We start from the raw sequence: 25,379 nt of genomic DNA, 5'->3' as shown, positions 1-25,379 counted from the left end.
CAAGTGTAAATTTACATACTTATATGACTACACAATATCTTTCATGTATAAGTGATGTAAAGACCTGAAAAGAAGTTAAAAATAGTAGTCAAAAAAATAGAAGATGAAATAAGAGGTATGAAATGCAGCTCAATATAGTATACACAAACACTGTGCATTATTCCTTTTGCTGAGTATCTCTCCTTGCAAACCAAGGAGCTTATACATTCCTTTTTGGTTTTTAAATCAGAATCAGAATAGAGCTGGAAGGGACCTTTGAGATCTTCTAGTCCAGCCTCCTGCTCTATTTCAGACAAGTGGCTGTCCAGTCCCTTCTTAAAAACCTCCAATGATGAAGCACACACAATTTCTGACTTCTGTTACGCTGGTTATTTTCCCTCACTGTTACGAAGTGTCTCCTTAATTCCAGGTTGCTTCTCTCCTAGTTTCCGTCCATGGTTTCTTTGTCCTGCCTTCTGGTGCTTTGGAAAGTAAATGACCGGAATGGAAATTTTGGGCTCAGTTGTGACTGTAAGAGTAGAACTACCCATAAATAATTCAGGCTGGTGAAAATAACTAATACTCCCTCCTCCCATTTTTCCTTACAATAATAACTCTATGAGATGAGTTGGGCTGGGAGAAAATGACTGGCCCATACAGTTGCATGCCTAATGTATGACTATAACTCATCACCTTCCAGCTTCTGGCTAGATGCCTTCTCTGATTTAATCCCTGTGTAACCAAACCATTTCAATAGATTTCTTTTGTATTGGTCACACACTTTTATATTCAGTTTACATTGATTCTTCCCTGATTTGTTCTTGAACCTATTGTCATCTTATTGTGCTTCATTGTGTCATGTTACAAATTCCTACTTCTTTCATCTCACTTTTATGTTTCCTCTGGCATACAAGTGGGTGGAAGCACACTTTCAGACACTGGGGTTTTTCTGCTTTTAATAAACATTCATTTCCTCCTCTGAAAGACTACCATGCAACTATTTTTTTAACCATCATTTGCAAAAAAAAATCCATTAGTTTCCCCATCTTTTCTAATAATGTTACTGATGAACATTTGTTGATCTGATTCTTCCAGGTTTTCACCATTTATATATCTTGCAACTCTCACTTAATTTTTATCTTGAAGACAAGCACTTTGGTCTTTGATACATTTATTTTCAGATCTGTACTGTTTGTTGCATTGGGTAAACAATCTAACATTTGCTGCAAATTGTTTGGATTTCCTACTCAGTAATATGGCATGAGGGTCTATTGGTCTACAGGCAAAAGTACTATCATGTACTCAGTCTATGTACATCTGATGTTACCACAAACATTCCTTAAACATTTTTCCGTAAGTGCATTAAATGATCAAAGAAACATGTGCAATCACAATTTAAAAAAATATTCTGTCTTTAAAACTATGACTTTAAAATGCTATTGATGCACTTCAACCTTCAATAAATCAGTAAGAAGAGTGAGAAGTACAGGAAAGCTGAGAGGATAAAATCAAGGATTGGAATTAGACCGTATGCAGTTTGGAATTCTCCAAAACAGGAACTGAAAAAGCCCACTTCCAGATGGAATAGCCTTCTGTGAGTCTGACTTTGCAAGGAGTGGAAGGTAATAAAGAAGCCACTCTAGCTGTTCTTACTGACCAAGCAAATTTTGCAAGAACAGGTACATGCAGAGAAATTTTTGCAGTAAATTTTTTTACTGTACAGAAAAATATTGCAGTTCAGTGTTATTGAAATCAGGGAGCACACAGGGGAGAGCTGTTGAATAAAATGATAAGTGATATTTCTTTGATAATAATCATGAGATTAATGGAAATGATGTACATGTATGTAGCTGGCTTCAAACATTGTAATAAGGCATATTATGATTCATTCAATTTTGATTTAATAAGTTTGGTGATGCTCCACAATCTGGTTATTCCAACTGTGATCAAAACAAACGGTGATTTAATATGATGTGTGAACTTGATCTATATATGTGAGCAGTAGGTGGTAATGTACTGTGATCATCTGCTGTTGTTTTGAGAGTTTTCTACATTAATTTATTCAATAAGACTTAATGAATCCAACAAGGATAATGAGCAGCCTTTGTTTCATGCTGAAAATCTTAGAACTAAACTCTTCACTATTCTGTTCATTGCTTCTAGTTCTTTGTTGGTACTGCCTACCGCCTTGATTATAATTGCAAAGGCTAGCATCAGTCTCCTTTACATTCTAGGGGACAGTTGAATTGAATGCATTATTTTTGTCCTCATTCAAAATAAAACAAACACTGTTCAGATATAATAAACCTTTTATTATAAAGTCATTTAAAAATCACCCTAGTGCATCTGTGCACTGAACTGGCCTGCTGATTTAATCTGAAGATGTAGATGAGTTGATTAATTAGTAAGGATATTTATTAAATTGTGCCTGAATCTTATTTTGATTGGATCTGAATTCAAAAGGAGATTATTTTACATCGAAGAGTTAACCGAAGCTCACTGGGAGACAGTTGCTTTGTATGCAAAAGACCCAGAATCAATCCCTGGTATTCCCAGGTAAAGTTTGGAGCTGTGGAGATATTGTTTATACCATCCTGGACAGGAACTAATTTTAAAAAAAACCAATGATCTGGCAAAAGGTTCTTATTTTAACAGAGTTTTAATAAATAGGATTCAACATAGAAGGGCAGCCCTCATATCTAGATTGGCTAAACACAAAATGAATCTAAAAAAGTAATATCCAGAGGAACATTAAAACTCACCTAAAACTTCAAGTAAAAATCCCTTACCCAGGAGAAATAAATATTGAACTATAAGTTAAATGTGGAAAATCAGTTACTTGTTCCTCCTTTCTTCCTGAAATGAATGTAATTAGCAAGTAGAATATAATAGTGATAGAAAAATAAATATTGAATTAAAGCAACATGAAAGAAGGTTGAAATAGCACAAAACGAAATGAGATTAAGAGTCAGAAGTAGGCTAAATGCTCTTATTTTCTGTCTCCCTTGGCTACATACAAACATCTGTAAAACCCTAACCTCATTAACAAAGAGATAGCTTAAAATGGATTGTGTTTATAAAAGCTATTTAAACAAATTGCATGCCCCCTTCTTGCTGCTTTTATAGACTCCCAATTCCTTTAAGGCCATGATGGTGAACCTATGGCACGCATGCCAGAGGTGGCACACAGAGCCCATTCTGTGGGCATGTGAACTGTTGCCCCAGCTCAGCTCCACCGTGTATGAATACGTGGCTCCCCCCAGCCAGCTGGTCTTTGGGTCTCTGCCACACATGTGTAGGAGGAGGGACGCATGCAGGGGATGGAGTGCATGCATGGGGATGCATGCGCATGCACGGGGGCAGGGCGCATGTGTGGGGGACATGCACACATTGCATTTTGGGGATGCACACGCACATGTTTTGGGCACTTGGTGCTGAAAAGGTTAGCCACCACTGCTTTAAGGGGTTCAAGATAACTTTCAAATCTCTGTTTAGACATGAAAGCTCTCTGTATGGGGCCACCTCCTTTCATTCCTTAAAAGAGCAGGGATTTTAATGGGGGAGGCTGCAGGGGCAGAATACAATACTTCCATAATTTAGAATTTGTCACTTATGTATTGAATTTTATTCTCTGGTGTATTTAGAGTTAATTTTAATCTCACTCACAATGGATGAGTTCAGAAGAGAGTTCCCAGTGTGAAAGGAGAAATTGACTGACTCTTTTGTCACAATGCAGATAAGTATCTCACTTCAGAAATCTGTAGTTCTCATTCAGCAGCAAGACATGTTGTGGTCTCTAAATATTACTGAACTACAATGCATAGCAGTCTAGCCACCTGGACCAGTGGTGAGGGATGCTATGGAAATTGCCAAAATCAAGAAGGATCTGGTACTTTCTCTTCAAACCCCCCCCCACCCCAAATATACAACTTGCTAAAAAAAAGCTATGTTAAAAACAAATCAACAAAAGAAAACAAAACATCAAGCAATACAAATTGCAGATAAAATTCATAGTTAAATGGTTAACATTAACTATGCATTTAACTATGTTAAAAGAGAAAAGCATATGTGGAAGACAAATTGTGTGTAATTTAGCTTTATCACATGGAACACTTAATTTAAAAGAAATGGTGTGTTGAATAAGCCATACTATCGTGGTTCTCACTTAAAGTTGCACACAAACCAATTAAGTCACTTTAAGGCTTATATTATGTGTGGGCCCAGATACTGTCACTATAGTTACATGCTATACAGGGTTGTGACTCGGCTGTCTGAACATGGTTACTTCAAGCTTAAATGAGAAGTTATTAACCATACTTGATAGTTGATCAGTCTTCTTAAGCAATATGTGTAGCATGTCATTCAAAACTGAACTAATAATTAGCTGATATTTAAGCATCCTTTAGTTCTTCAGGATGTGGAATAGAGGAACAGAAGAGACAAAAAAATATCAAATGCTGGGTCTTCTCCATGGCTGTGCTTGTTACAATCTCTTTCCTATTATAGAATATCAGAATTTAACTTCTTATTTATGTGAAAACAGATTTCTGTTTCACGTACTGCTGTTTCCTCCCCTTTATTAGACCTCTGACATAATAAACTACACTAGAATTGATTATCACAAATGTAATATTTTATTTCTTTACTTATAAAATTTGTATAACCTTAATGGTTAATTTGTACAGCCTTAATGATCTGCTTCTGTCCCTGAACCTAGAGCTCTGGATGTGTAACACAGCCTTTTTCCTGGGTTGTGTGAATGGCTGTTTATTTTTCCTGGCCTGCTGGATGTTTTAATTCCTTGTATATGTATTTGTTTTGATTTACTACAGGTAGTCCTTGATTTATGACCACAACTGAGCCCAAAATTTTGTTGCTAAGTGAGACATTTGTTAAATGAACTTTGCTCCATTTTATGACCTTTTTGCCACAGTTGTTAAGTGAATCACTGTAGTTGTAAATAACATAGTTTACATAGTCCTAAGTATGAACTAGTTGCCAAGCATCTGAATTTTGACCGCATGATCATGGGGATGCTACAGAGGTTGTAACTGTGAAAAATGGACATAAGCCAATTTTTCAGTGCTGTTCCAACTTTGAACGGTCACAAAAGGAACTATTGTAAGTCAAGGACCGCTTGCATTTAATATTAATAGCTGCTCCACATTGTGTCTTTGAGATGGACAGCAATAAAAATCAAATTAATGTGTTGCTGAATATTTAATTGTACTGTGGGGTCCTTGGAGTGGTGGGATTCAAATTTTTTTACTAATGGTTCTGTGGGCATGGCTTGGTGGGTGTGGCCTGGTAGGCATGGCTTGGTGGGCATGGCAGGGGAAGGATAATATAAAATCTCCTTTCCCACCCCACTCCCGGGGAAGGATACTGTAAAATCTCCATTCTGTCCCCATCCCACTAACCTGCTTTCCAGCTCTGTTCTCCTGTGCAGGGCAACAAAAGAAGCGGTACTCCAAAGTACTCAAAATTTCTGCTACTGGTTCTCTGAACTACTCAAAATTTCCGCTACCAGTTCTCCAGAACTGGTCAGAACCTGCTGAATACCACCTCTGGGTCCTTGTTTTCTGAACTTGGTTGTTTTCATGCAGATGTTTACTGATGTTTCAGTTCTTTAATGAATTAGGTAACAAGAGTGCTTATAGGGAGAAAAGGTTTGCTATTATTTTATAGACATTTTATATACATATCCCTCAGAAAATCCAAGCCACCTTTCCGTTTATCATTCACCTTATTGACCCCAGTGATTTACAACTGTGCTGTCAAAGAGCCTGCATTTCTTATAATGACTAAGTCCAGCCATCCAGAAGTCATTGTCCTGATATGACAAGGGAATAAGGTCACAGAAGGGTCAAACTGATTCACGAAAGAAAGAAAGAAAGAAAGAAAGAAAGAAAGAAAGAAAGAGAAAAAAAGAAAAGAAAAGAAAAGAAAAGAAAAGAAAAGAAAAGAAAGACTATGTTCTATATGACTGTAAACATCTCCCATAATTTTGGCACATGATCTGTCTTTTGGATGTGTTTGGTTGATGATTTTAGTTTTCTCTGGTTTTTTAATGATCCAATTAATCCTGTTTCTTTTTTCAGCACAATTTCATTCTGAGTTACATGGGTACATACGTTATTCATTTATTTAAAGAATTTATATGTCATCTGCTCCTTAATGGTGCTATGTGGCATGGAAAATACTATAAAAACATAATTAATGTCCATTTAAAAATGTAATGATCAAAACACACAAATGCTCAAATGCTGGCATTTTAAAGCCTTGGGAATGTAAACAAATATTGAGAGCCTTGTTATATTACAATTGCAATGACCGTTTAATCTGTGATATAAATCTTGCCAAGGAGAAAACTGAATTCATTAATATAACATTCTGTATATTCATAATAGGACCACAAAACATACCCCACTGATGTTCCAATACCAGACGTGGGGAGCATGCAATTCCATTGGTTCTTAGACTTGTAGAACTTTAATTCTTTTATGACAGAGGTCCCCAAACTTGGCTACTTTAAGACTGTGGACTTCAACTCCCAGAATTCTCCAGCCAGCTATGCTGGAGCTATGCTGGCTAGAGAATTCTGGGAGTTGAAATCCACAAGTCTTAAAGTAGCCAAGTTTGGGGATCCTTGTTCTATGAGTACCTTGAACTAGGCTGCAAAGTCAGCCAACAACCAGGAAAATAGTTTCAGGATTAAAATAGTGCAGAACCCAGGGAAGCCCTTTCAAACACTCATGATACCATATTCTAGATGAGCTGTAATACTCTAGAGCTTTGCTGGCTGAGGAATTATGGGAGTTGAAGTGCATAAGTCTTAAAGATGTCAAGGTTGGAGATCCCTGCTCTAGAGAGTATTGACAGCTCACACAATGAAGAGCACATTGCAATAGTCAACCCTGAGATTGCCAACATTGCAATAGTCAACCCTGAGATTTCCAACAGATGAGTAATTGAAAACAGGACCTGCTTCTGCAAATAAGTATGGACTTGCTCTGTCAATCAAGGTTGACAAAAAATCTCTTTTCCACTAATGTTATGTGGTTGTCCAGCATCTCAGCACTAGAAAGATACCCTGGTGGCAGAGTTGCTCCCCAAAGGGAATTCAATCCCAGCCAGAGAGCACTCATGATCAAAATCTTAAAGAGTTTGGAAGAGCACCTGCATAACCATCTCTGTCAGTTCACTCAGGTATTTGCCAGGTATACCAACAGAATTCCTGTGTTCCTCTGTCCATTCAGAACAAGATGCATACTGTTCAAATGGGCAAAGACAACTAAAATGATTTTGGTGGACGTTTTCACTCAATGAAGTTTTTTATTTTAAGAAGTACATGTTATAGTTTGCTTTTATATAAATAAGATTTTGACCTTTCAAAATCAACAGGAATACTGATTTAATTCTTAAAAATGCAACCCACTAGACAGATAGTTTGTAATACATTTCTCACATGAATAGTCCAGACAGAGAATAAACAGAGACTGAAGTCTAGGACTTAAGTTAACAGATCTCAAAGTCTTCCTAGCCACAGAATTGTAGGGCTAAATGAATCACATGGGAAAATGATATTGTGCTGTGCATAAGAAGGTAGTTACAAGCAGAAAGTTAAGGGAAGGGGCAGTCCAAGAAATTAAATTTGTGTTTGAAGGATAAATCATTCAAATGAGAGTCAGCAGGTGAAACAATATTGGTCTCTCCTGTGTCCCCTGATCGTAGTCAAAATTATAGCTGCAATAGCATTCCCCAGCCATCTGTGATTGTGACATTATAGTCCTGCAGAGGTCAAGCCTGCATCAAGGTGCACTGGACTCCAGAAAATAAGCTATTTGGATTCTACTGTAGAATCCTTGGTTCAATATGAATTCTACCTTACGGTTACCGTATTACTGCAAAATTAGATATACCCATATGGTTTGCATTCACATACATTTCTCAATTTTAAAACTGCACACCACTAAACCATAATGGATGGGTTCACAGCTCATGTTAAATCAAAGACAAATTGCTTGTACTCAGAAACGGTGATCTGCTTAAAAACATTGATCCACTCCAAGACAGTAGCCCACATATTGACTGGAGTGAATGGATATTGTCATGCAATAAAACTTGTAGGGAAGTACATCAGGGAAAATTGCAGTAATCAAGTTTTGGAGATTTGCATATCAGCTTCTAAGAAATTGATGGCAATGGAAATAAGAATTGTAAAAGACCTCCACTGCTTGACATAAAGTCCTTCAGACTTCCCCCAAACTAGGGATATTACCTTTAACTGGCAAGTGCTTTCATTCCCAAAAATTACTGGGCTAAAAAAAAGGATTAAATGTGAGTAGAGTAGAGTAGAGTAGAGTAGAGTAGAGTAGAGTAGAGTAGAGTAGAGTAGAGTAGAGTAGAAATAGAATAGGATAGGATAGGATAGGACAGGACAGGACAGGACAGGACATCAACCTAGACATACCCAGTTCCAGCAGCTGTTCTTTATATGTTTTAGCCTCCAGTCCCCTAATCATCTTTGTGGTTCTTCTCTGTGCTCTTTCTAGAGTTTCAACATCTTTTTTACATCATGGCGACCAAAACAAGGGAGTTAATATGTGCAGTATCACCCATGCCTGGGGGATATTGTTTCAGAAACTGATTAAAAACCTATTGGGACAAAACTTTTCACAAGCAAACACAACAGAAAGTAAAGTCTGTCAAGGTGTTTCCAGTTCTTTTAAAAGATTAACCACTATCTTGACCAGCCTTTTGGACCATCAGTGTCAGGAAAAGTGACTTTCACTGCAATCACTCACAAAACTGCAGTAATGAAACCTTGATTTAATAAGCCACCATTCACAAGAGATGAAGTGAATCAAATTTATTTTCAAATATATCCCCCCAATGCTGAACTAATTGATTCCATCCAAAACCATGTGCATGAATTAAACATACGTTATTTTTACATAATTCATTTGTACCTATTTATTTCACTTCTGTACATTTATGTCATTTTATTTTTTCATCCACCTGAAACCAGCCAGAATTGAAGCCAATTTGCAGAAAATTGCATTATGAGGTCAATGCAAGGATTACTTCAATTGATATAAATGATATTTATAGAAATATAGTGAAAAGTTAACTATTAAAATATCATGGAAAAGTTAAATGAGATATAGTTCACAAAGCAACTCCTCAATACCTGTATATTTTAATGATGTAAATTGCAACTATGACTATATAAACAATGTAAATACAGTAAAATTACTAGAAAAAGGAAAAAAAACAAGACCATAGTAGTAGTCTTGCTTTTTACATTGATTTCTCAAAAATAGGAGCATTCGTATTTGAGTGAAAACACAAAAACAATACAAGTATGATAAATTTTAAAGATCAGTCTATTATTTCTAGCTTTGGTAGAAAATTCTGTTCTGCCATTTAGCTAACAGATATTTTCATGCCATTCTGCTTTTTGTCTGATCTGCCAAAGACTTTTTGACAAACTCCCTGCATAAATGTTTCTGTTTGCTCACTTGACTTCACAAGGTGGAAAGCTGGGTTGACCTTGTGCTATATTTTTCAGCAGTATTTGCTGGTTTATATGAGAGCTTCAGTACAAAATGCCTGCGGGACACCATTTTCTTCATGGCCATATACATCTCTACATCTCTGAATTCCTCATAGGAATCCAATTATCTTTCTTTAAATAGTGAAATTTTTTACATATAATTCACAAATTCATTCATGCCTGCACAGTTTCAAAGTTCTGGAATAGGTAGAATTGTGTCTTTTTTAAATGTTCAGTTTCACTCTTAGAGCAGCAACATCTGGAGATGAAGAGATGAGCATCAAAATCATTGCCAGTCTACTGCTCTACTTGGAATATGTAGTACAGCATTTAAAATTGAGGATTATTTCCCTGAAAACATTGTGACAGTAGTTATAAGATATGAGGAACATTTTTCTGTAGAAGCCTGCCAATTATTGGTAGCAGTGTTTAGGTAATTCATTTTTAAGTAGACAAAAAGGAGGAGAAGGTTTTTAGGAAGTGGAAGTAAACCATTATTAGAGGTCCACTGTTAAAAAAAGCGTTTTACTGATATTCTGCCATATAATAATTATTAATCACCCAGAGTCCTACACTGCTGTTGCTAAGAGACACATTTCTCAGGATCCAAGTATCCATCTTCTTGTGATGTGTAAATATCATTGTAGTAACTGTCCTTGCTAACAGTAGAAAACCCCACAGTTTGATACCATCAAAATGTCCATTCCAGGACAAATTTTGCAGCAGGCAGGAATCTGAGGGAAGCAGTTTCACTCAGTTCAAACTGATATGAGTGATCCTTACTTCGAAAGATGGCACCTTATACTGACTGAAGCTAGAAGCTTCAAGTTGTTCCCAGGGGTGCGATTCAACAACTGGTTCGGTTTGAGCATTTGCTACTGACCTCCTCCAGCAATCCCTATGTGTTAAACAGCTGACGCATGGCAATCCCCTATGCTGCGCGAATCAGCTGAGCTTGAAAAACAGGATATAAAGCACAGCCTAGAGCCTGGGCAGGCGGGCCCAACAGCTGACTGTCGGAGCAAACCTAACCAGTTTGCTCCCAGCTGATCCTTGGAGCTACCGGTTCCGGTTGTTCCCTATAGAAGAACATTTTTATTCTAAGTTGCCGTATTTGTGCCTGCTAAAGACTAGTGATTATTACCTTTCATGTGTTGTAATTTTAAGTAATTACTCCAATTAACTATTTGATTAAACAGTTAATTAAAATTATAGCACATGGTAATATCTATTCATTTGAACTGTGAAGAAAAATGAAAACATATAGGATTGATTAAGTGTTTGAATTTTATTAAGAGCATGCAGGTACAAATTTGATAATTAAATAAGCAGGCACAATTACTTGTTTATTGAAGCCACTCAAGAGCCTACCAAGCTGTGGTACACTTCTGTGCAAAGAAGGAAAAGTCACATGTCGTTACAGAAAAATACCTTTTTAAAATATGGCTGTTGAAATTAAGATTTATTTTTTAAAATGTTTGAAATCCAGATGTGGATATTCTATCTCATTTCTGCAGAGTCTCTCCTGTTTTTGATATAGATTTTAATTTGATAAAGAATAAACTTGCCTCAATTTATTTAAAGTATTTCCTTAGATTGTCTTTTCAAGCATATATCACAATGCTAATGATACGTCACTTTATGGTGCACAAAGGCACATACATGGTGATTTCTCCTTTTGCTTTTCCGCCACAATATGAAACCTTAGTCCACTATTCCTAAAGACAGACCAGCCTTGAGGATGGAAGTTTGCTGGCGACTAAAAGCACCACCAGAAGGTGGAATATGCTTTTCGTTGGTTCTCCTGTCACATAGATGGATCTCTTTATCTCCAGCCACAATTTTTCATTTGTGAAGGACACCAGGTTTTTCTACCATGGCCTTTAGCTAAATTAAATCTGGTAAACTTCTCCTCTGTTTTCTTTTTCTTTTTAAAATGTTAGATCTTTGATAATGTTATTGCAAAATGAAAACATATGAAAATGCAATGCAAAACATCCTTCTTCAAATGCTTAGGCCTAGAGTGAGGTTTTGTTTTGTAATTTGTTTCATCTTTACATGGGTTTTTTTAAATATATTTTAGTGTTTTGGATAAAAGTATTGCAATGATCAATGTTTTGGGATGGCTGAAATGCAAGTAATGTCATATTTCCGCTTACATTTACATCTGGTTTTTATTATGTGAAATATACGTTTGTAAGAGTGTATGTGCCTGTCTGTATCTCAGTTTTTAAAATACAGATAGCCCTCGAGTTATGACCACAATAGAGCCCAAATTTTTTGTTGCTAAGCGAAATGTTTTTGCCCCATTTTACAATCTTTCTGGCCAATGTGAATCACTGCAATTGTTAAGCTAGTAAAATGGTTGTTAAATGAATCTAGCTTCCCCATTGACTTTGCTTGTCAGAAGGTTGCAAAAGGTGATCATATGACCTCTGGGACGCTTCAACCATCATAAATATTAATCAGTTGCCAAGCATCCAAGGTTTCATTCACGTGTCCATGGGGATGCTGCAAAGGTTGTAAGTGTAAAAATTGGTCATTAGTCACTTTTTCAGTGCCCTTGCAACTTCGAATGGTCACTAAATAAACTGTTGTAAGTCAAGGACTACCTATGCTTAATTCTTCAATGTATGCTTTGAATCTAGGTTAGCAATTTGTCCACTAATTTAAGTTTATTTTCTATCAGTTATACGTAGGAATAGCTTTGGGATGGACATCTGCTGCCGAAAAGGATCAAGAAGCCCATTACAAGAACTCTACAACCCAACCCAGGTGAGTTCCCTCCAGTCATTCTGGAGACACTGTTCTTACCCCTTCTACTCTACTCTACTTCTACTGCTACTGAGCCATGGTGGCACAGTGGTTAGAGTGCAGTGCTGCAGGCTACTTTTGCTGACTGCCGGCTGACTGCAATTTGGCAGTTCAAATCTCACCAGGCTCAAGGTTGACTCAGCCTTCCATCCTTCTTCCAAGGCAAGTAAAATGAGGACCCAAATTGTTGGGGCAATATGCTGACTTTGTAAACTACTTAGAGAGGGCTGTAAAACACTGTGAAGTGATGTATAAGTCCAAGTACTATTGCTATATAGCAGGGGCCTTCAAACTTGACAGCTTTAAGACTTGTGGACTTCAACTCCCAGAATTCCTGCTCCAGTCATGTTAGCTCAGGAATTCTGGGACTTAAAATCCACAAGTCTTAAACTTGCCAAGTTTGAAGACCCTTGCTATATAGTGAAGTGCATTAAGATGCCAAAAAAAAGGATGTCCTACCTTTGCTTATCTCAGAGTGCCTGTGAGTCCTTATCTTCTGTGGACAGAGCAGTAAAGTAGTGACAATACCTGCAGACTTACAGCATCTTTGTTTTCTTAATTGTTTGGAAGTAACTGCTGATGGTGAAAATGAAGATATAGAGGGAGAGAGTGAAAAACCTCACCATGGTGCTAACTGAAACCTGTTCCAGAGGGGGGGAATGTATTAACCTCTTGTATGTAAAGGAACAGTGTTTGTGCACTTTAACCACTAACACATTTCATTTTAAAGCTTTTGTGGATCACAATTCACTTCACTGGATGTTTGGAATATTGTCTTGAGAAAGGACGTATTGTAAACATAGTGTATGTTGTATCTCCCCCTGTTATTTGTGGGAGAGAGAAGGAGGGACTTGTAAAAAGAAAGATATTAAAAAGTAGTGAAATTTATTGTAATTGTAAACAAAAGAGGTAGTTAGATTTGGCAGATATTCTCTACCAATCAGCTGGTTTAAACATGTATTGTGATTAAACAAGATATCTGTATGTTCTTATTCACATATGTGTTCAATTATTTCAGGTGTCAGAGAAGTAGAATACAATCCCCATTTTCTGTTGCATCTTGGAAGAGAAAGTCCTTTCAGGGATTGCAAACATTATAGGAAGTAGATGATTTGGGAAACCCAACTCTTCTTTAACATACTAATCTAAATTAGTCATCTGCAAACTACCAATTACTGTAATTTGACAATAAAGCTTATGTGGCAAAAATTATTCTTAGGAATTGAACATATATTGCTCCTTTACTTAATGAATAATACCCATAGCAAGATTTTGTTACTGTGACCTTAAAATAAGGATAGTTTTAGCACTCTTGATTGGGGCTTCTGGTGTGGAGTTTCTTGAGGGGCTGATATCAATCTTGCAAGTCCCGCTTGTTTTATGGCCCAAAGAACTAGGGAGGATTCGTTCTGAGATACAAGTAGATCTCAGCTTACAATCACAACTGAATTTATATTGCTAAGTGAGAAATTTGTTACGTGAGTTTTGCCCCATTTTACAATTTTTTTTGCCACATTTGTTAAGTGAATCACTGCAGTTGTTAAGTTAGTAAACTGGTTATTAAGTGAATCTGGGCTCCCCATTGACTTTGCTTGTTAGGAGATCACAAAACAGGATCTGTGATGACCCAGGGTGGGATACCAAATAAACGCGGTCACAAAAAACAGGTGAAGCCCCTTTTATTCCTTCACTTTGCTTCCAAGCTCCTAATATCCTTGACGGAAGACAAAAAACTCCCACACAAGAAGGAGGGGGAAAAAAAAACACAAACCAGGCAAGATAAGGGCTGGAGGAAGTCCACAGATAACAGAACAAACACTGGGAGGGACACCAAACCATAAGAAGAACCATAAACTAGAGATATTTCCATGCTTTGTTTCCAGCATTTGCCTGTACGCATGTCCGTCCTCTTATTCAGTTGTCACAGCTGCAGCCCATGAAGAGGATCAAGGCCTTCTCCTCCTGAGTAGACCACGTCTTTCTCTTATCCTCTCCTCCCTATGTTCCCTAGGATGGAGAGGGGATGGGCCTGGGTCCTCCTCTCATTGCCCAGCTGGCCTCTGCCCTTCCCCAGCCTCCTCCACATCCCCCGGAGCCACACTTCCACTCCCTGTCATCTGTTCCTTCTCTTCCCTCAGAGTCAGTCTCCACCAGGGGCATGACAGGATCAGGTGACCTTGGGACACTGCAACTGTCATAAAATGTGAACATCTGAATGTAAATCACAGGATCATGGGGATGCTGCAACAGTCATAAGTGTGAAAAATGGTCATAAGTCATTTTTTTCAGTTCCCTTGTAACTTCGAAGGGTCACTAAATGAACTGTTGTAAATCGGGGACTACTTGTATTTCCCACCCCCACACTCTTTCTGAGGACTTTAATGCCTCTTATCTCACCATTGCTTAATCTGTGATTCTTCCTCTTCCTCCTTATTCTCATAGACTGTTACACTATAATTTTATGTTAGCAATGGATAGCGGGCACTCTAACCATAGTTATTAGCATCAAGACTTGCTGATTATACAGTATATTTATTAACAATGAACAACATTTTGTGAAAATTGGTCAGATATTAACAGAAGTGTCCCATAATAAATCTCCTAGCTAGATTTAATAAGTCACTAAATGATTGAAATATTAACTTGACCATAAATTGGGCACCCTTTCATTTTTAACAGAAGTGCTAGAAGTTGAGAGATGCATAATTGCCATAATGTGGGAGTATTGAAACTGTCAAGATATTAATATAATGTCATTAAGTGAGTCACAGTTTTACTTGAGATTGTATAAATTAGGGCAAGCCCTATGTATTGCTAACTGGAAGAGGTAAATAAAACTATCAACAGAAAGAGAGTAAATCTGCCAAAAGGAAATAATAAAATCTATATTTATGAATGATTTATCTACTTACTAAAATCAGATGGATTCTGGCTTATGAATTTAAAATACAAGATCAGTTTTAAAAAATGATTTAAATAACAATATATATATTCCAATTAGTAATTTAAATATCAAAGATAATAGCTAAATATAATTTACGATTTACTGATTTACCATCAGTTTGTAATTAATATGCCCAGGACTTCTGGAATAGCCATGTTTTCACCTTTTTCTGCAAGATCCTGAGAAGGGAGAAACTCCTTATTTTAGGTAGCAAGCTGAAGGACAGAAGCAGCTACAAAAAATACTCACTGTAGGGTCCTCTCCTACCATTCCTCTTGGGAGGAGGAAGCTCTAAGTAACCAATCCTTAGTTGTTTGCGTAGGGAAGAGTAATCTGTAAGATATCCAGTTTTTCCCTCTTTACTAAATCGGGCGTGGGTGTGGCCAGCATGTGATTCATCTGGCCCATGGACCACGAGTTTGACAGCCCTGTTCTAAGGTGTATATAATCTATGTAAGCGATAACCAGCACTCTGAATTGTACTACTAGTAACTAGTAACAACGGTAGTATAAAATGGCAATATTCTGAGTATTGCATATGCACATACCCTAATTTTGTGGACCAGCTGATCCCCATGAACAGCTCCATGTAAACTGAGTTTTAGTAATCCAAACTAGAGATGACATGGCCATTTTTATGCATCCTGTTTCAGACAAATGGCACTTTGTCAGCTCCTGCCAGTTTCTAACTGCTTTTCAAGCAGGAGGTGTGATTTGGGGAAGATCTCCAAATTGTGCTTCATTTCTTTCTGAACTGCAATCCCATTAATAAACAAAGGTGCAGCATTCCTGGAATCAGTCAGTCTGTGAATCAACAGCCATTCCATCTTGTTTGGGTTGAGTCTCAGCCTGTTTTTCTCCATTCAGCCCCTGATAGCCTCCATATACCAAATCATGCCTTCTACTGCATTTCCCCATGGACCTGAGCTAGAGATATATAACTGGAATATCAGCAACATATTAATGATACCTCTATCTGAACATAGAGGTAACTTGTCCCAGAAGTTTCATGATGATAGTAAACCTTTACCTGTTTTTAGTGAATGGGTGGTGAGGGAAATTTATTCTAACCTCTATGACTTACCGTTTCTGGGTATATTGAGAAGCATACAGTATGTGCTTGCTATTTCCCAGTTCCTATCGCTAAAAGTTATAAAATAGGATAGAGGCATGAGACCTTTCAATAGATCTGAATTCCACAGAACCAATGAATGAAACTGTATCCTGCTCTTTTGTGGGTAAGCAGTGAGTCCAGTTTGAGAATACTATTCTCTTTCATTCCTTTCTAATTATGTTTTCTCCAAATATTCACCATTAGAATTCCTTCAGTGTCTTCCAAGTGGGGAGAGCTAAGTAGAGTCAATGTTTAAATAAGGCCAGAATTTCTCATCGACATGATTGAATGGGACTTTTTCACAGATAGAGATTTGCCACCAGTACACTGGCATTTCTGTTCATGTTGGATTGAAGGAAGGGGAAGAGGTGGGGAGAGAGAGGAAGGGCAAGAAATGGTAAGACTCTAGAGAGCATTCAGCTACCTTTTTGGACAGCCTTTGTGTATATAAATAGAAAGAGGGCACATGGCGTAGCAATATTCCAACAGTGCACTGTTGACATTCACAGTTTCTTTCAGAGGAGAGAAAATAGCAAAAGAACACCGGGCGGGAGAGGTGAAGTGAGGTGAGCATCATGAATAGCCATCTTGAATGTCTCTCTCATCGCTTTCAGTTACACAGCTTGGAGCAGGTATTTTAGAATTGCACAGAGGCAGGAAAACTCAAGAAGGCAGTTTTCTCATTAAGAAATATGCAACTTCTGATGAAAGGAGCTTCTTTCTAGATTTTCTTACCTGATAAGACCCCTTTGGAAAGCCCACATATTACTGTTCTTGCAAAACAATTCAGATAACAGATAATCAGAGTTGGAAGGTACCTTATAGGTCATCTAGTCTAGCCCCTCGCCCAAGTGGGAGAACCTACACCATTTCTGACAAATGGCAGTCCAATCTTTTCTTGAAAGTCTCAAGTGATGGTGCTCCCACAACTTCTGAGGGCAAGCTTCCATTGGTTGATTGTTCTCACTGTCAGAAAGTTTCTCCTTATTTCCAGGTTAAATCTCTCCTTCTTCAGTTTCCATCCACTATTCCTTGTCTGGCCTACAGGCGCTTTAGAAAATAGCTTGACCCCCTCCTCTCTGTGGCAGCCCCTCAAATATTGGAAGACTGCTATTATGTCTCTCTGATCCTTCTCTTTACTAGACTAGCCAAGCCCAGTTCCTGTAACCGTTCTTCATATGCCTTAGTCTCCAGTCCCCTAATCATCCTGGTTGCTCTTCTCTGTACTTTTTCTAGAGTCTCAACATCTTTTTTATAATGTGGTGAACAGAACTGGATGCAGTACTCTAGGTGTGGTCTTACTAAGGCTTTATAGAGTGTTATTAGTACCTCACTTGATCTCAATTGTATCTCTCTGTTAATGCAATTTAGGATTGCATTAGCTTTTTTGACTGCTGCTGCACACTGCTGGCTCATATTTAGCTGGTTGTCCACTAAGACTCCAAGATCCCTCTCACAGTTACTGCTATTGAGCCTGGTTTCACCCAGTCTATAGGTGTCCTTTTGGTTTTTCTTGCCTAAGTGTAGGACTTTACTTTTCTCTACACTGAATTTCATTTTGTTAGATATAGTCCAGTGTTCTAGTCTGTCAAGATCCATTCTTATCTCTTTATAGTCCTTGGCACTCTCTGAGCTTGGTTATTGGTGTGCAGTTGTTTCATTACCTGTCTAGATAATAAAATATCCGCAAGCCAACAGCCAAGCTGAGGGAGCACCAAGGACTCTACAGTTTGACCCTGGGCTACATATATTCTCTTCTGACAGAATTCTTTATCTCAGCCTGTCAGCCTTGTAAGGCAGTCCATGCAAGAAGCAGACCCAGAAGTACTAGCTCTAACTTTATTGTAAGGTTACAGTAACAGAATCCTTCAAGTCTCAGAGTGGGTCTCTCTCCTCTTGCCTTTATAAGTCTAAAAACTAGGGAGATTCTGAGATGCTTGCCCTGCCCCCCACCCCCCAATTCCTACTGCAGAAACAGCTACCACTTATCTAACCATTGTCTAATCCAGTGATCCGCAATCCTGGCCCGAGGGGTGGGGGAGAAGAGGAAATCACCTTTTGTGAGTGGCAGGCACATGCACAACTCCACTTGCACCTGCACTTGCCACTCGCACAAATGGAGCTTTGCACACTGCTCAAGACTGTCACTCACACAAAGCCATCCCCTCTCCCCAGTTGGGCTGCCAAGCCGGAAAGATTAGATGAAAAAGTTGCTCCCAGACTCCTCCTGACATACTTTATGGCATTTCAGCCATTAACAGAATAGAGTTAACGTTAACATTAACATTAATTAACATTAACAGAGTTGGAAGGGACCCTGGAGTCTTCTGGTGGAACCCCCTACTCAAACAGGAGACCCTAAACCAAGTAGAGTTGCTTGCACATGCGTGATCACCTGCCACTCACATGGCCCGGTTCCAAATGGGCTGAGGCCCAGTAGTGGCCCGTGGCCCGTGACCCAAGGATTGGGCCCCCGGGTCTAGTCTGTGACTCTTCATTCTGTCTCCCAAGGTCATTTCCATCTACCTTTACACTGACTCTCTTTTTTTGCAGCTTTTTCTTTCTGAGCAGAGAGAAGAAAAGAGCTTCCTCTTTGAGGAAGATCAGAATACCAGTGACTTGCATATGCGGCTTCTTTTCTAATTACCCCCAGAATATATTCTCATGTTCTTGTTAGGTCTTTCTAATCAATCCTGAAGCTTAGTGACTTCAGGAACCTCATGAGCTCCGTTTTCGACTGGGATGGCCTACAACCCTCTGCCAGTGAAAATGGAGCTCAGTGTCTTGCCCCGGTGGGGACTGACTCTGAGGGAGAGGAGGAACAGCCGATAGGGAGTGGAAGTGTGGCTCCAGAGGTTGTGGAGAAGGCTGGGGAAGGGCAGAGGCTGGCTGGGCAGTCAGAGGAGGACCCAGGCCCATCCTCTCTCCATCCTAGGTCATGCAGGGAGGAGAGGATAAGGGAGAGACGTGGTCTACTTGGGAGGAGAAGGCCTTGATCCTCTTCATGGGCTGCAGCTGTGACAACTGGATAAGAGGACGGACATGCATAAGGGCAAGTGCTGGAAACAAAGTGTGGAAATATCTCTAGTTTATGGTTCCTCTCTGAGTTTGGCGTCCTTCCCAGTGTGTGTTCTGTTATTCTGGACATCTTTGAGCCCTTATCTTGCCTGGTTTGCGTTTTTACTCTTTATTATTTATAGGCATTTTTAGTTTAAATGGTATTTCCTCCTTCTTGTAACTGCTTGTGTGGGAGTTTTTTGTTTCCAGACAAGGATATTTTGAGCTTGGAAACAAAGTGCAGGAATAAAAGGGGCTTCACCTGTTTTTTGTGACTGTGTTTATTTTGTATCCCACCCTGGGTCATCACACTCGAAGGGGCCATGCATGGCCCTCGTGAGCTCTGTTTTCTCTGGGAGAGGCCCAGCGGTCCAGTCCTTCTCTATTTCCAGGGCAGGTCCATGGGCTTGATCTAAGCACCTGTGGGCTGGACCTGACCCCCGGGCCTTGAGTTTGACACCCTTGATATAGAATAACAGAGTTGGAAGGGACCTTGGAGGTCTTCTAGTTAGTACAACCCTCTGTTCAGTCAGGAAACCTTATGCCATGATCTCTTTCAATGTTGGAGCATTCACAACTTGTGGAGGCAAGTCATTCCACTGATTAATTGTTCTAACTCTCAGGAGAAAAGCATAATGCATGATTCCACATGATTATTGAATCCCATTCCCATGGATGGCAGAATGGCAGGAGATCAGGGTAGGTGAATTTCACGTATAACAGAGTTAGGGAGAAGCTAGAATTAAGTGACTAGAAAAAGGATCAAACTTCTCAGGTCTTGTTGCTTGTATTTCCAGGCCTCATTTTCTTTTTTTTTAAAAAGATATGTATTTGCAAAGTATATTCTTAGAAAAGCAACACACTGAAGCATCTTGTAATTTGTGCGGACTTGTAGGATTGTGGTGGTCTAAAAATAAGTTAATTACCCACCAGTCTGCAGAGCTTAAGTCAACTAAGGTTCAAAGATGCCAACATATTTGAGGTTTGAGTACATCTGTGGGTGTCACTGATCTTTTCATTGCAGCTGAACAGACAAACAAATCATAAGTAATTTAGTGACCAGATTGGAGAGGATGATGGGAGAGAAAATTACTATCCTTCTTCTTTAGAAGGGGGTCTTGATGCCATTTTTCTATGTAAGAAAAACTTCTAATCAAATGCTAGGAATTCTTCCTGCCAATTTTTTAAAAAATCTATTTTAAAGAGGTGATTTTTCAGAAATAATCCTAGAATACTCTTATGTATCTTAATGTTTAACTAATCAAACAATTGGATAAATTATTATCAAAATAATGCCCATGACTATCATATAGCTTTCTTTCACTTTATATGAATTTGCATTTCAGTTATTTTGTGTTTGTTTTTTGAGATAGTCAGACAGGAAAACAAAACCATGAGTACTAATACTACCTTTAATATAAGATAAACTTCCACTCTTGCAAATCTGAAAGCCTTTCTTCCTCCCCTACCTTTACAATCTAGAGAACTAGGGAAAGTCCCATCTAAGATGGCTTCTCCATCCCATTCCTCTCTGGACTCAGATTTCATTCAGTTGTAGCCTAGGCTGTGTCTCTTCCTCCTATCTCTCAAGGTTATTCTCACAGCCCACTACAATTTGTTTTTACGTGATTTTTATCCAAGAATTTGATTTATGGGCAGGCATCATCTTGTGCAAATAATTACCAATTTTCCCAATGTCTGGAAACATGCCAAAACTTCTTTCTCTCTTCACTCATACATTTACCCTCTTGTGCAATTTTTCTACTTATGTAGCCTCTCCCTCACTTAATTTCATTTTAAGCTACTATTGTAACTATGTGATCAAAATGACCATATCTTGTCTAATCTCCTTACCCTAAATTAAAAGGAAAAAATCCTCTTTACTATTAGAAACCACATTGATATAGTATGAGTTGAACTGTTAACAATTGAACTGTTAACTTGGGTGAATCTACTGTGTGCAATATAACAAAGTATGTGAATAAAATTCAACATGCCTATGATGCATTTTAGCCTCTTTGCTGATAGCTACATACATTAGACATCTAGTTGTAGAAAATATGGAAAAATATTTTTACTCTACTGTAGAGCATGAGACAAGACAATGTTTGACCATCATAATACTTGAATAAAGCTCTATAAATTTACAAGCACATTTGTCAATACATCTATATGGGACCATCTACCACAACCTTCTTTTTACAATGGTTCAGTGTCTCTATGCAAATTCACTTCTTGTGAGATTTTTGGGAAATCAATCTTAAAGTACCGAAGTATCATTTCTCATCACTGCCGATGCTTGTAACAATTGGAGTCTAACACTTATGAAGGTCAGAAATGATTTCTAAATGCACCAATTCTCATTCCAATAATGATTAAATTTCTAGGCCGTTGCATCTTTATTTCCTAAGTATACATCTTTGTTTTGGGCCAAATTTACTTGATTCATTAAAAACACAGAGTTCTGAATCAAGTTGACTTGATTAGACCCAGTATTCTAAGTCATATTTTCTAATGCTTGCTTACTTAGGAATGATGTTCAGAGATCTCTTGATGCCCTGCAAAAATTAATCTTATTCAGCTACGTGGTTTTGAAAAAGATATTGGACAACTGGGATACAAACATTTTTTGCTTGGCAGCTTTAAATCTCTGTTGTCTGTTCAGCAGTGACTAAAGGTTCTGACAGACAGAGATCTCTGTGACTAATATATCTATTGCGCCATAAATTTCTCCTCAGCTCTTTAATTGCACAGTAAACTATTTTATGTTGGGGAGTTTGATGTATATGCACAGTGGAACATCATATACTATAAATTTGATCTAGGTTGCTGAATCTAAGCCTCAGTGGTACTATCAGTACCTGTTGCTGATATATACTGTAGGATTGTCTCTTGACTATCTCTGTTTGTCTGATTGATTAATTATGAGCCATCAAATTGATGTCAACTCTTAGGTATCTCTCTTTATAAAGATTTGCATATGAGCTGTAATATTTGGGTGGATACTTACATTTAGCTATGTACTGTCATGCATTCTCACCAATATCCAGGTCTGTTTCAACCTTAGTGTCATTTTTGGGTGGACTTCATAAGGAGATGGTGATTTGGGAAAAGGCTTATAAAGTGGATTTACCGTGTTTTTGATAGTAAAACATGTAATTTATTTAATGGAATCCCAGTTTATAGCATCTATTTTGGGGAGGGAAAGCTGAACAAGAACTGGCTGAGAAGCAGCCAGAGAAATAGATGATGTGAACTAATAAAATATTTTTGGTTTAATGAAATTGAGATGTAACTCTGAAACAGCAGTGCCTGTTCCTTAAAGCAATTTTAAATTATACTTCTCATCACAGCCTAGCCAGAATATTAAACCCAAGAATAAACAAGTTGTATAAAAATATCTTAATAAACTAGCTTCAAATCAACTGATTGCTCTCTTCTCTGACTGTTTCCTAGGTGGCTACCTCTTTGCCCCACCTCCCAAAGTCTTTCTCACAAGCCATTAGAAGAACTGATACATATGCATTCCTTCAGTTGCATTTGGAGCCTGTTAGGGTTGGCAGAGAGAACATCATTAAAATTTTGAACCAGGACTTGGATCTAAAGCATATGCCATTGTGCCATTTGCTACTTGCTAATCTTGGGATTTCCTAGTGATCACCCATCAAAATTCCTACCAAGCTGACCCTACATAGCTTTGAATTGGTTTGAAGGCACCAACTGTTGTTAGATACTTGGGTTTCAAATTCCTATTCCACTCTTAGCTCTAAAATTTCACTAGATACTTTCTTTGTGGGGGCAGCATTTTTAAAGGGGATATCACTCTGAGTTCCTTGGAGGAAGGACATTATACTGTACAATAAAATAGTGATGAGAATTAGAATTAGAATTAGAATTCTTTATTGACCAAATGTGATTGGACACACAAGGAATTTGTCCTGGTGCAAATGCTCTCAGTATACATAAAAGAAAAGATACATTCATCAAGAGTCAAGAATTCATAAGGTACAATGCTTAATAATAGTCATAGAGTACAATAAGCAATCAAATCATACTAGGAAACAGTCAATATAAATCGTAAGGATGCAAGCGACAAAGTTACAGTCATACAGTCACAAGTGGGAGGGGATGAGTGATAAGGAGTGATGAGAAGATTAATAGTAATAGTAGTGCAAACTTTGTAAATAGTTGGGCAGTGGTGAGGGAATTATTTGGAATGGATGATGGAACTACAACAAACCAACGAACCATCATTCTCCTGTGTTCAGCCCGGCTTTTCCCTCCTACAATAAATCAGCTCTCCCTTTTTCCATAATAAATTATAAAGATTGTGCCAATTGAACTTCAACCACTGCTAATACAATACTTGTAAAATATTTTTTCTTGTCACATTAAAGGAATGGTTCCTCAGGAAATATTTTAATGTAATATTATTTTTTGTAATGCATGAAAATGACCAATGGTGACATATTACCTTCATCTCACAGCAGCAGTATCATTAACTATTATGTATACATGAAATGGGATATTTTAGACATCAGGGAAATTAAACGCTTTGCTTCAGCTCTGGGTCATATATCACATCTTAGCGTTATATGTCAAAAGCCAAGGCAAACTATTCAGATATCTTTATTTTGAAAACGCCAGAATGAGGGGAACTTATTCCCAAGATAAGATAATTGTAATTTGCTAATAAGAGTTTGCACATGAAGCTGTGCTGGTACCTGCCATTTCTCCAATGTTTTCTTCCCCTACAAAGAGGCTCCTGTTTTTTTCTAACTGAGGTTGCTTTAGAATTTATTAAATATTTCTCAAGTGGATAACTTAGAGTTTCTTTTATTGGTGGAGTTGGCGGAAGTATAGCATTTTGTTATTCAGGCAGTTCCCAGGTTAAGCAATGACTTCTGTTCGTTCCTAAGTCTGTCTTCAACCCAGATTTGTACGTGAGTCAGAATTCATACTTATGAATGGGCTGTTTATTAGTAAAAATGGCAGGCAGCATTATCGTTTCTCAAGCTGATGACAACAGTTCATTCAGGGATCATTTAAAATTATAACAGCGCTGGGGAAAAAAACTGGTCTATGTCTGTTTTTCACACTTTCGACCATTGCAGTGGTCTCTGCAGTCACATGATTAACATTTGGATGCTTGGCAATGGATATGCATTTATGTCCCAGGATCGTATGATCACCTTTTGTGACCTTCTGATAAGCAAAGTCAATGGGGAAGCCAGATTCACTGAACAACTGTGTTACTAACTTAAATGCAGTGATTCACTTAACAACTGAGGCAAGGAAGGTTGTAAAATGGAGGAAAATTCACCTAACAACGGTCTTACTTAGCAACAGAAATTTTGGGCTCAATTGTGACCGTAAGTCGAGGAGAACTATACTTATATGGTCAAGTCCCTTACTTTTAATGGCTTCCAATATGTTGATAAAAGCAAAGGCTAGAATATTTTCATCCATACCAAAGCAAATAAAGACTAAAAGAATCTTTAGCTCTTTTCCTAGCTGAACTCTCAAGGAGCAAACGCTCCACACTGCAACGTTTTATCACAGATCCACTTGCACTTTGCATTTTTTCTAGGAATGTGATATGCTCTTGTGGAGGTCAGGGAGGGATTGCTACAAAGGACATAATGATTCAACTGAACAGAGAATGAAGGACAAAATAAGGCTGCCGTCGAGAAATGACAGGTCTTGTTGAAAAAGCTTCTCTTTAGGTAATAACAGATTTAGTGTCATGTAGTATGTTGAAAATAGGCTAGATTGTCAGAATTAGTTACACCATGCCTGATTTTTCAGTTCCTTTGAATGAATTAAATAATCACAGTCAGCTACAGCAGAAGAAATATAATTTTGTCAGAGGGGAAACATTGATAGTTAAGTTCTTTGGAGGTGCTCCAAAA

At 38.1% G+C, this 25,379-nt stretch overlaps 1 protein-coding gene across 2 annotated transcripts in view; it reads left to right on the top strand.

Moving 5' to 3' along the window:
* CHST11 (carbohydrate sulfotransferase 11) overlaps positions 1-25,379 on the top strand; it is a 173,840-nt gene that overhangs the window by 65,953 nt on the left and 82,508 nt on the right. For both annotated transcript variants that reach the window (XM_087934886.1, XM_026726750.2), the window contains exon 2: positions 12,228-12,313. In XM_087934886.1, the coding sequence (XP_087791012.1) occupies positions 12,228-12,313 (86 nt within the window). The remainder of the gene's footprint in view (positions 1-12,227; positions 12,314-25,379) is intronic.

The sequence above is a fragment of the Pseudonaja textilis genome, chromosome 5 (assembly GCF_049901715.1).
Source record: "Pseudonaja textilis isolate UNSWEBS1 chromosome 5, rPseTex1.2, whole genome shotgun sequence".
Classification (NCBI taxonomy): domain Eukaryota; kingdom Metazoa; phylum Chordata; class Lepidosauria; order Squamata; family Elapidae; genus Pseudonaja; species Pseudonaja textilis.
Note: the sequence above shows the minus strand (reverse complement) of the source record. Positions and strands in the feature narration are given on the sequence as shown.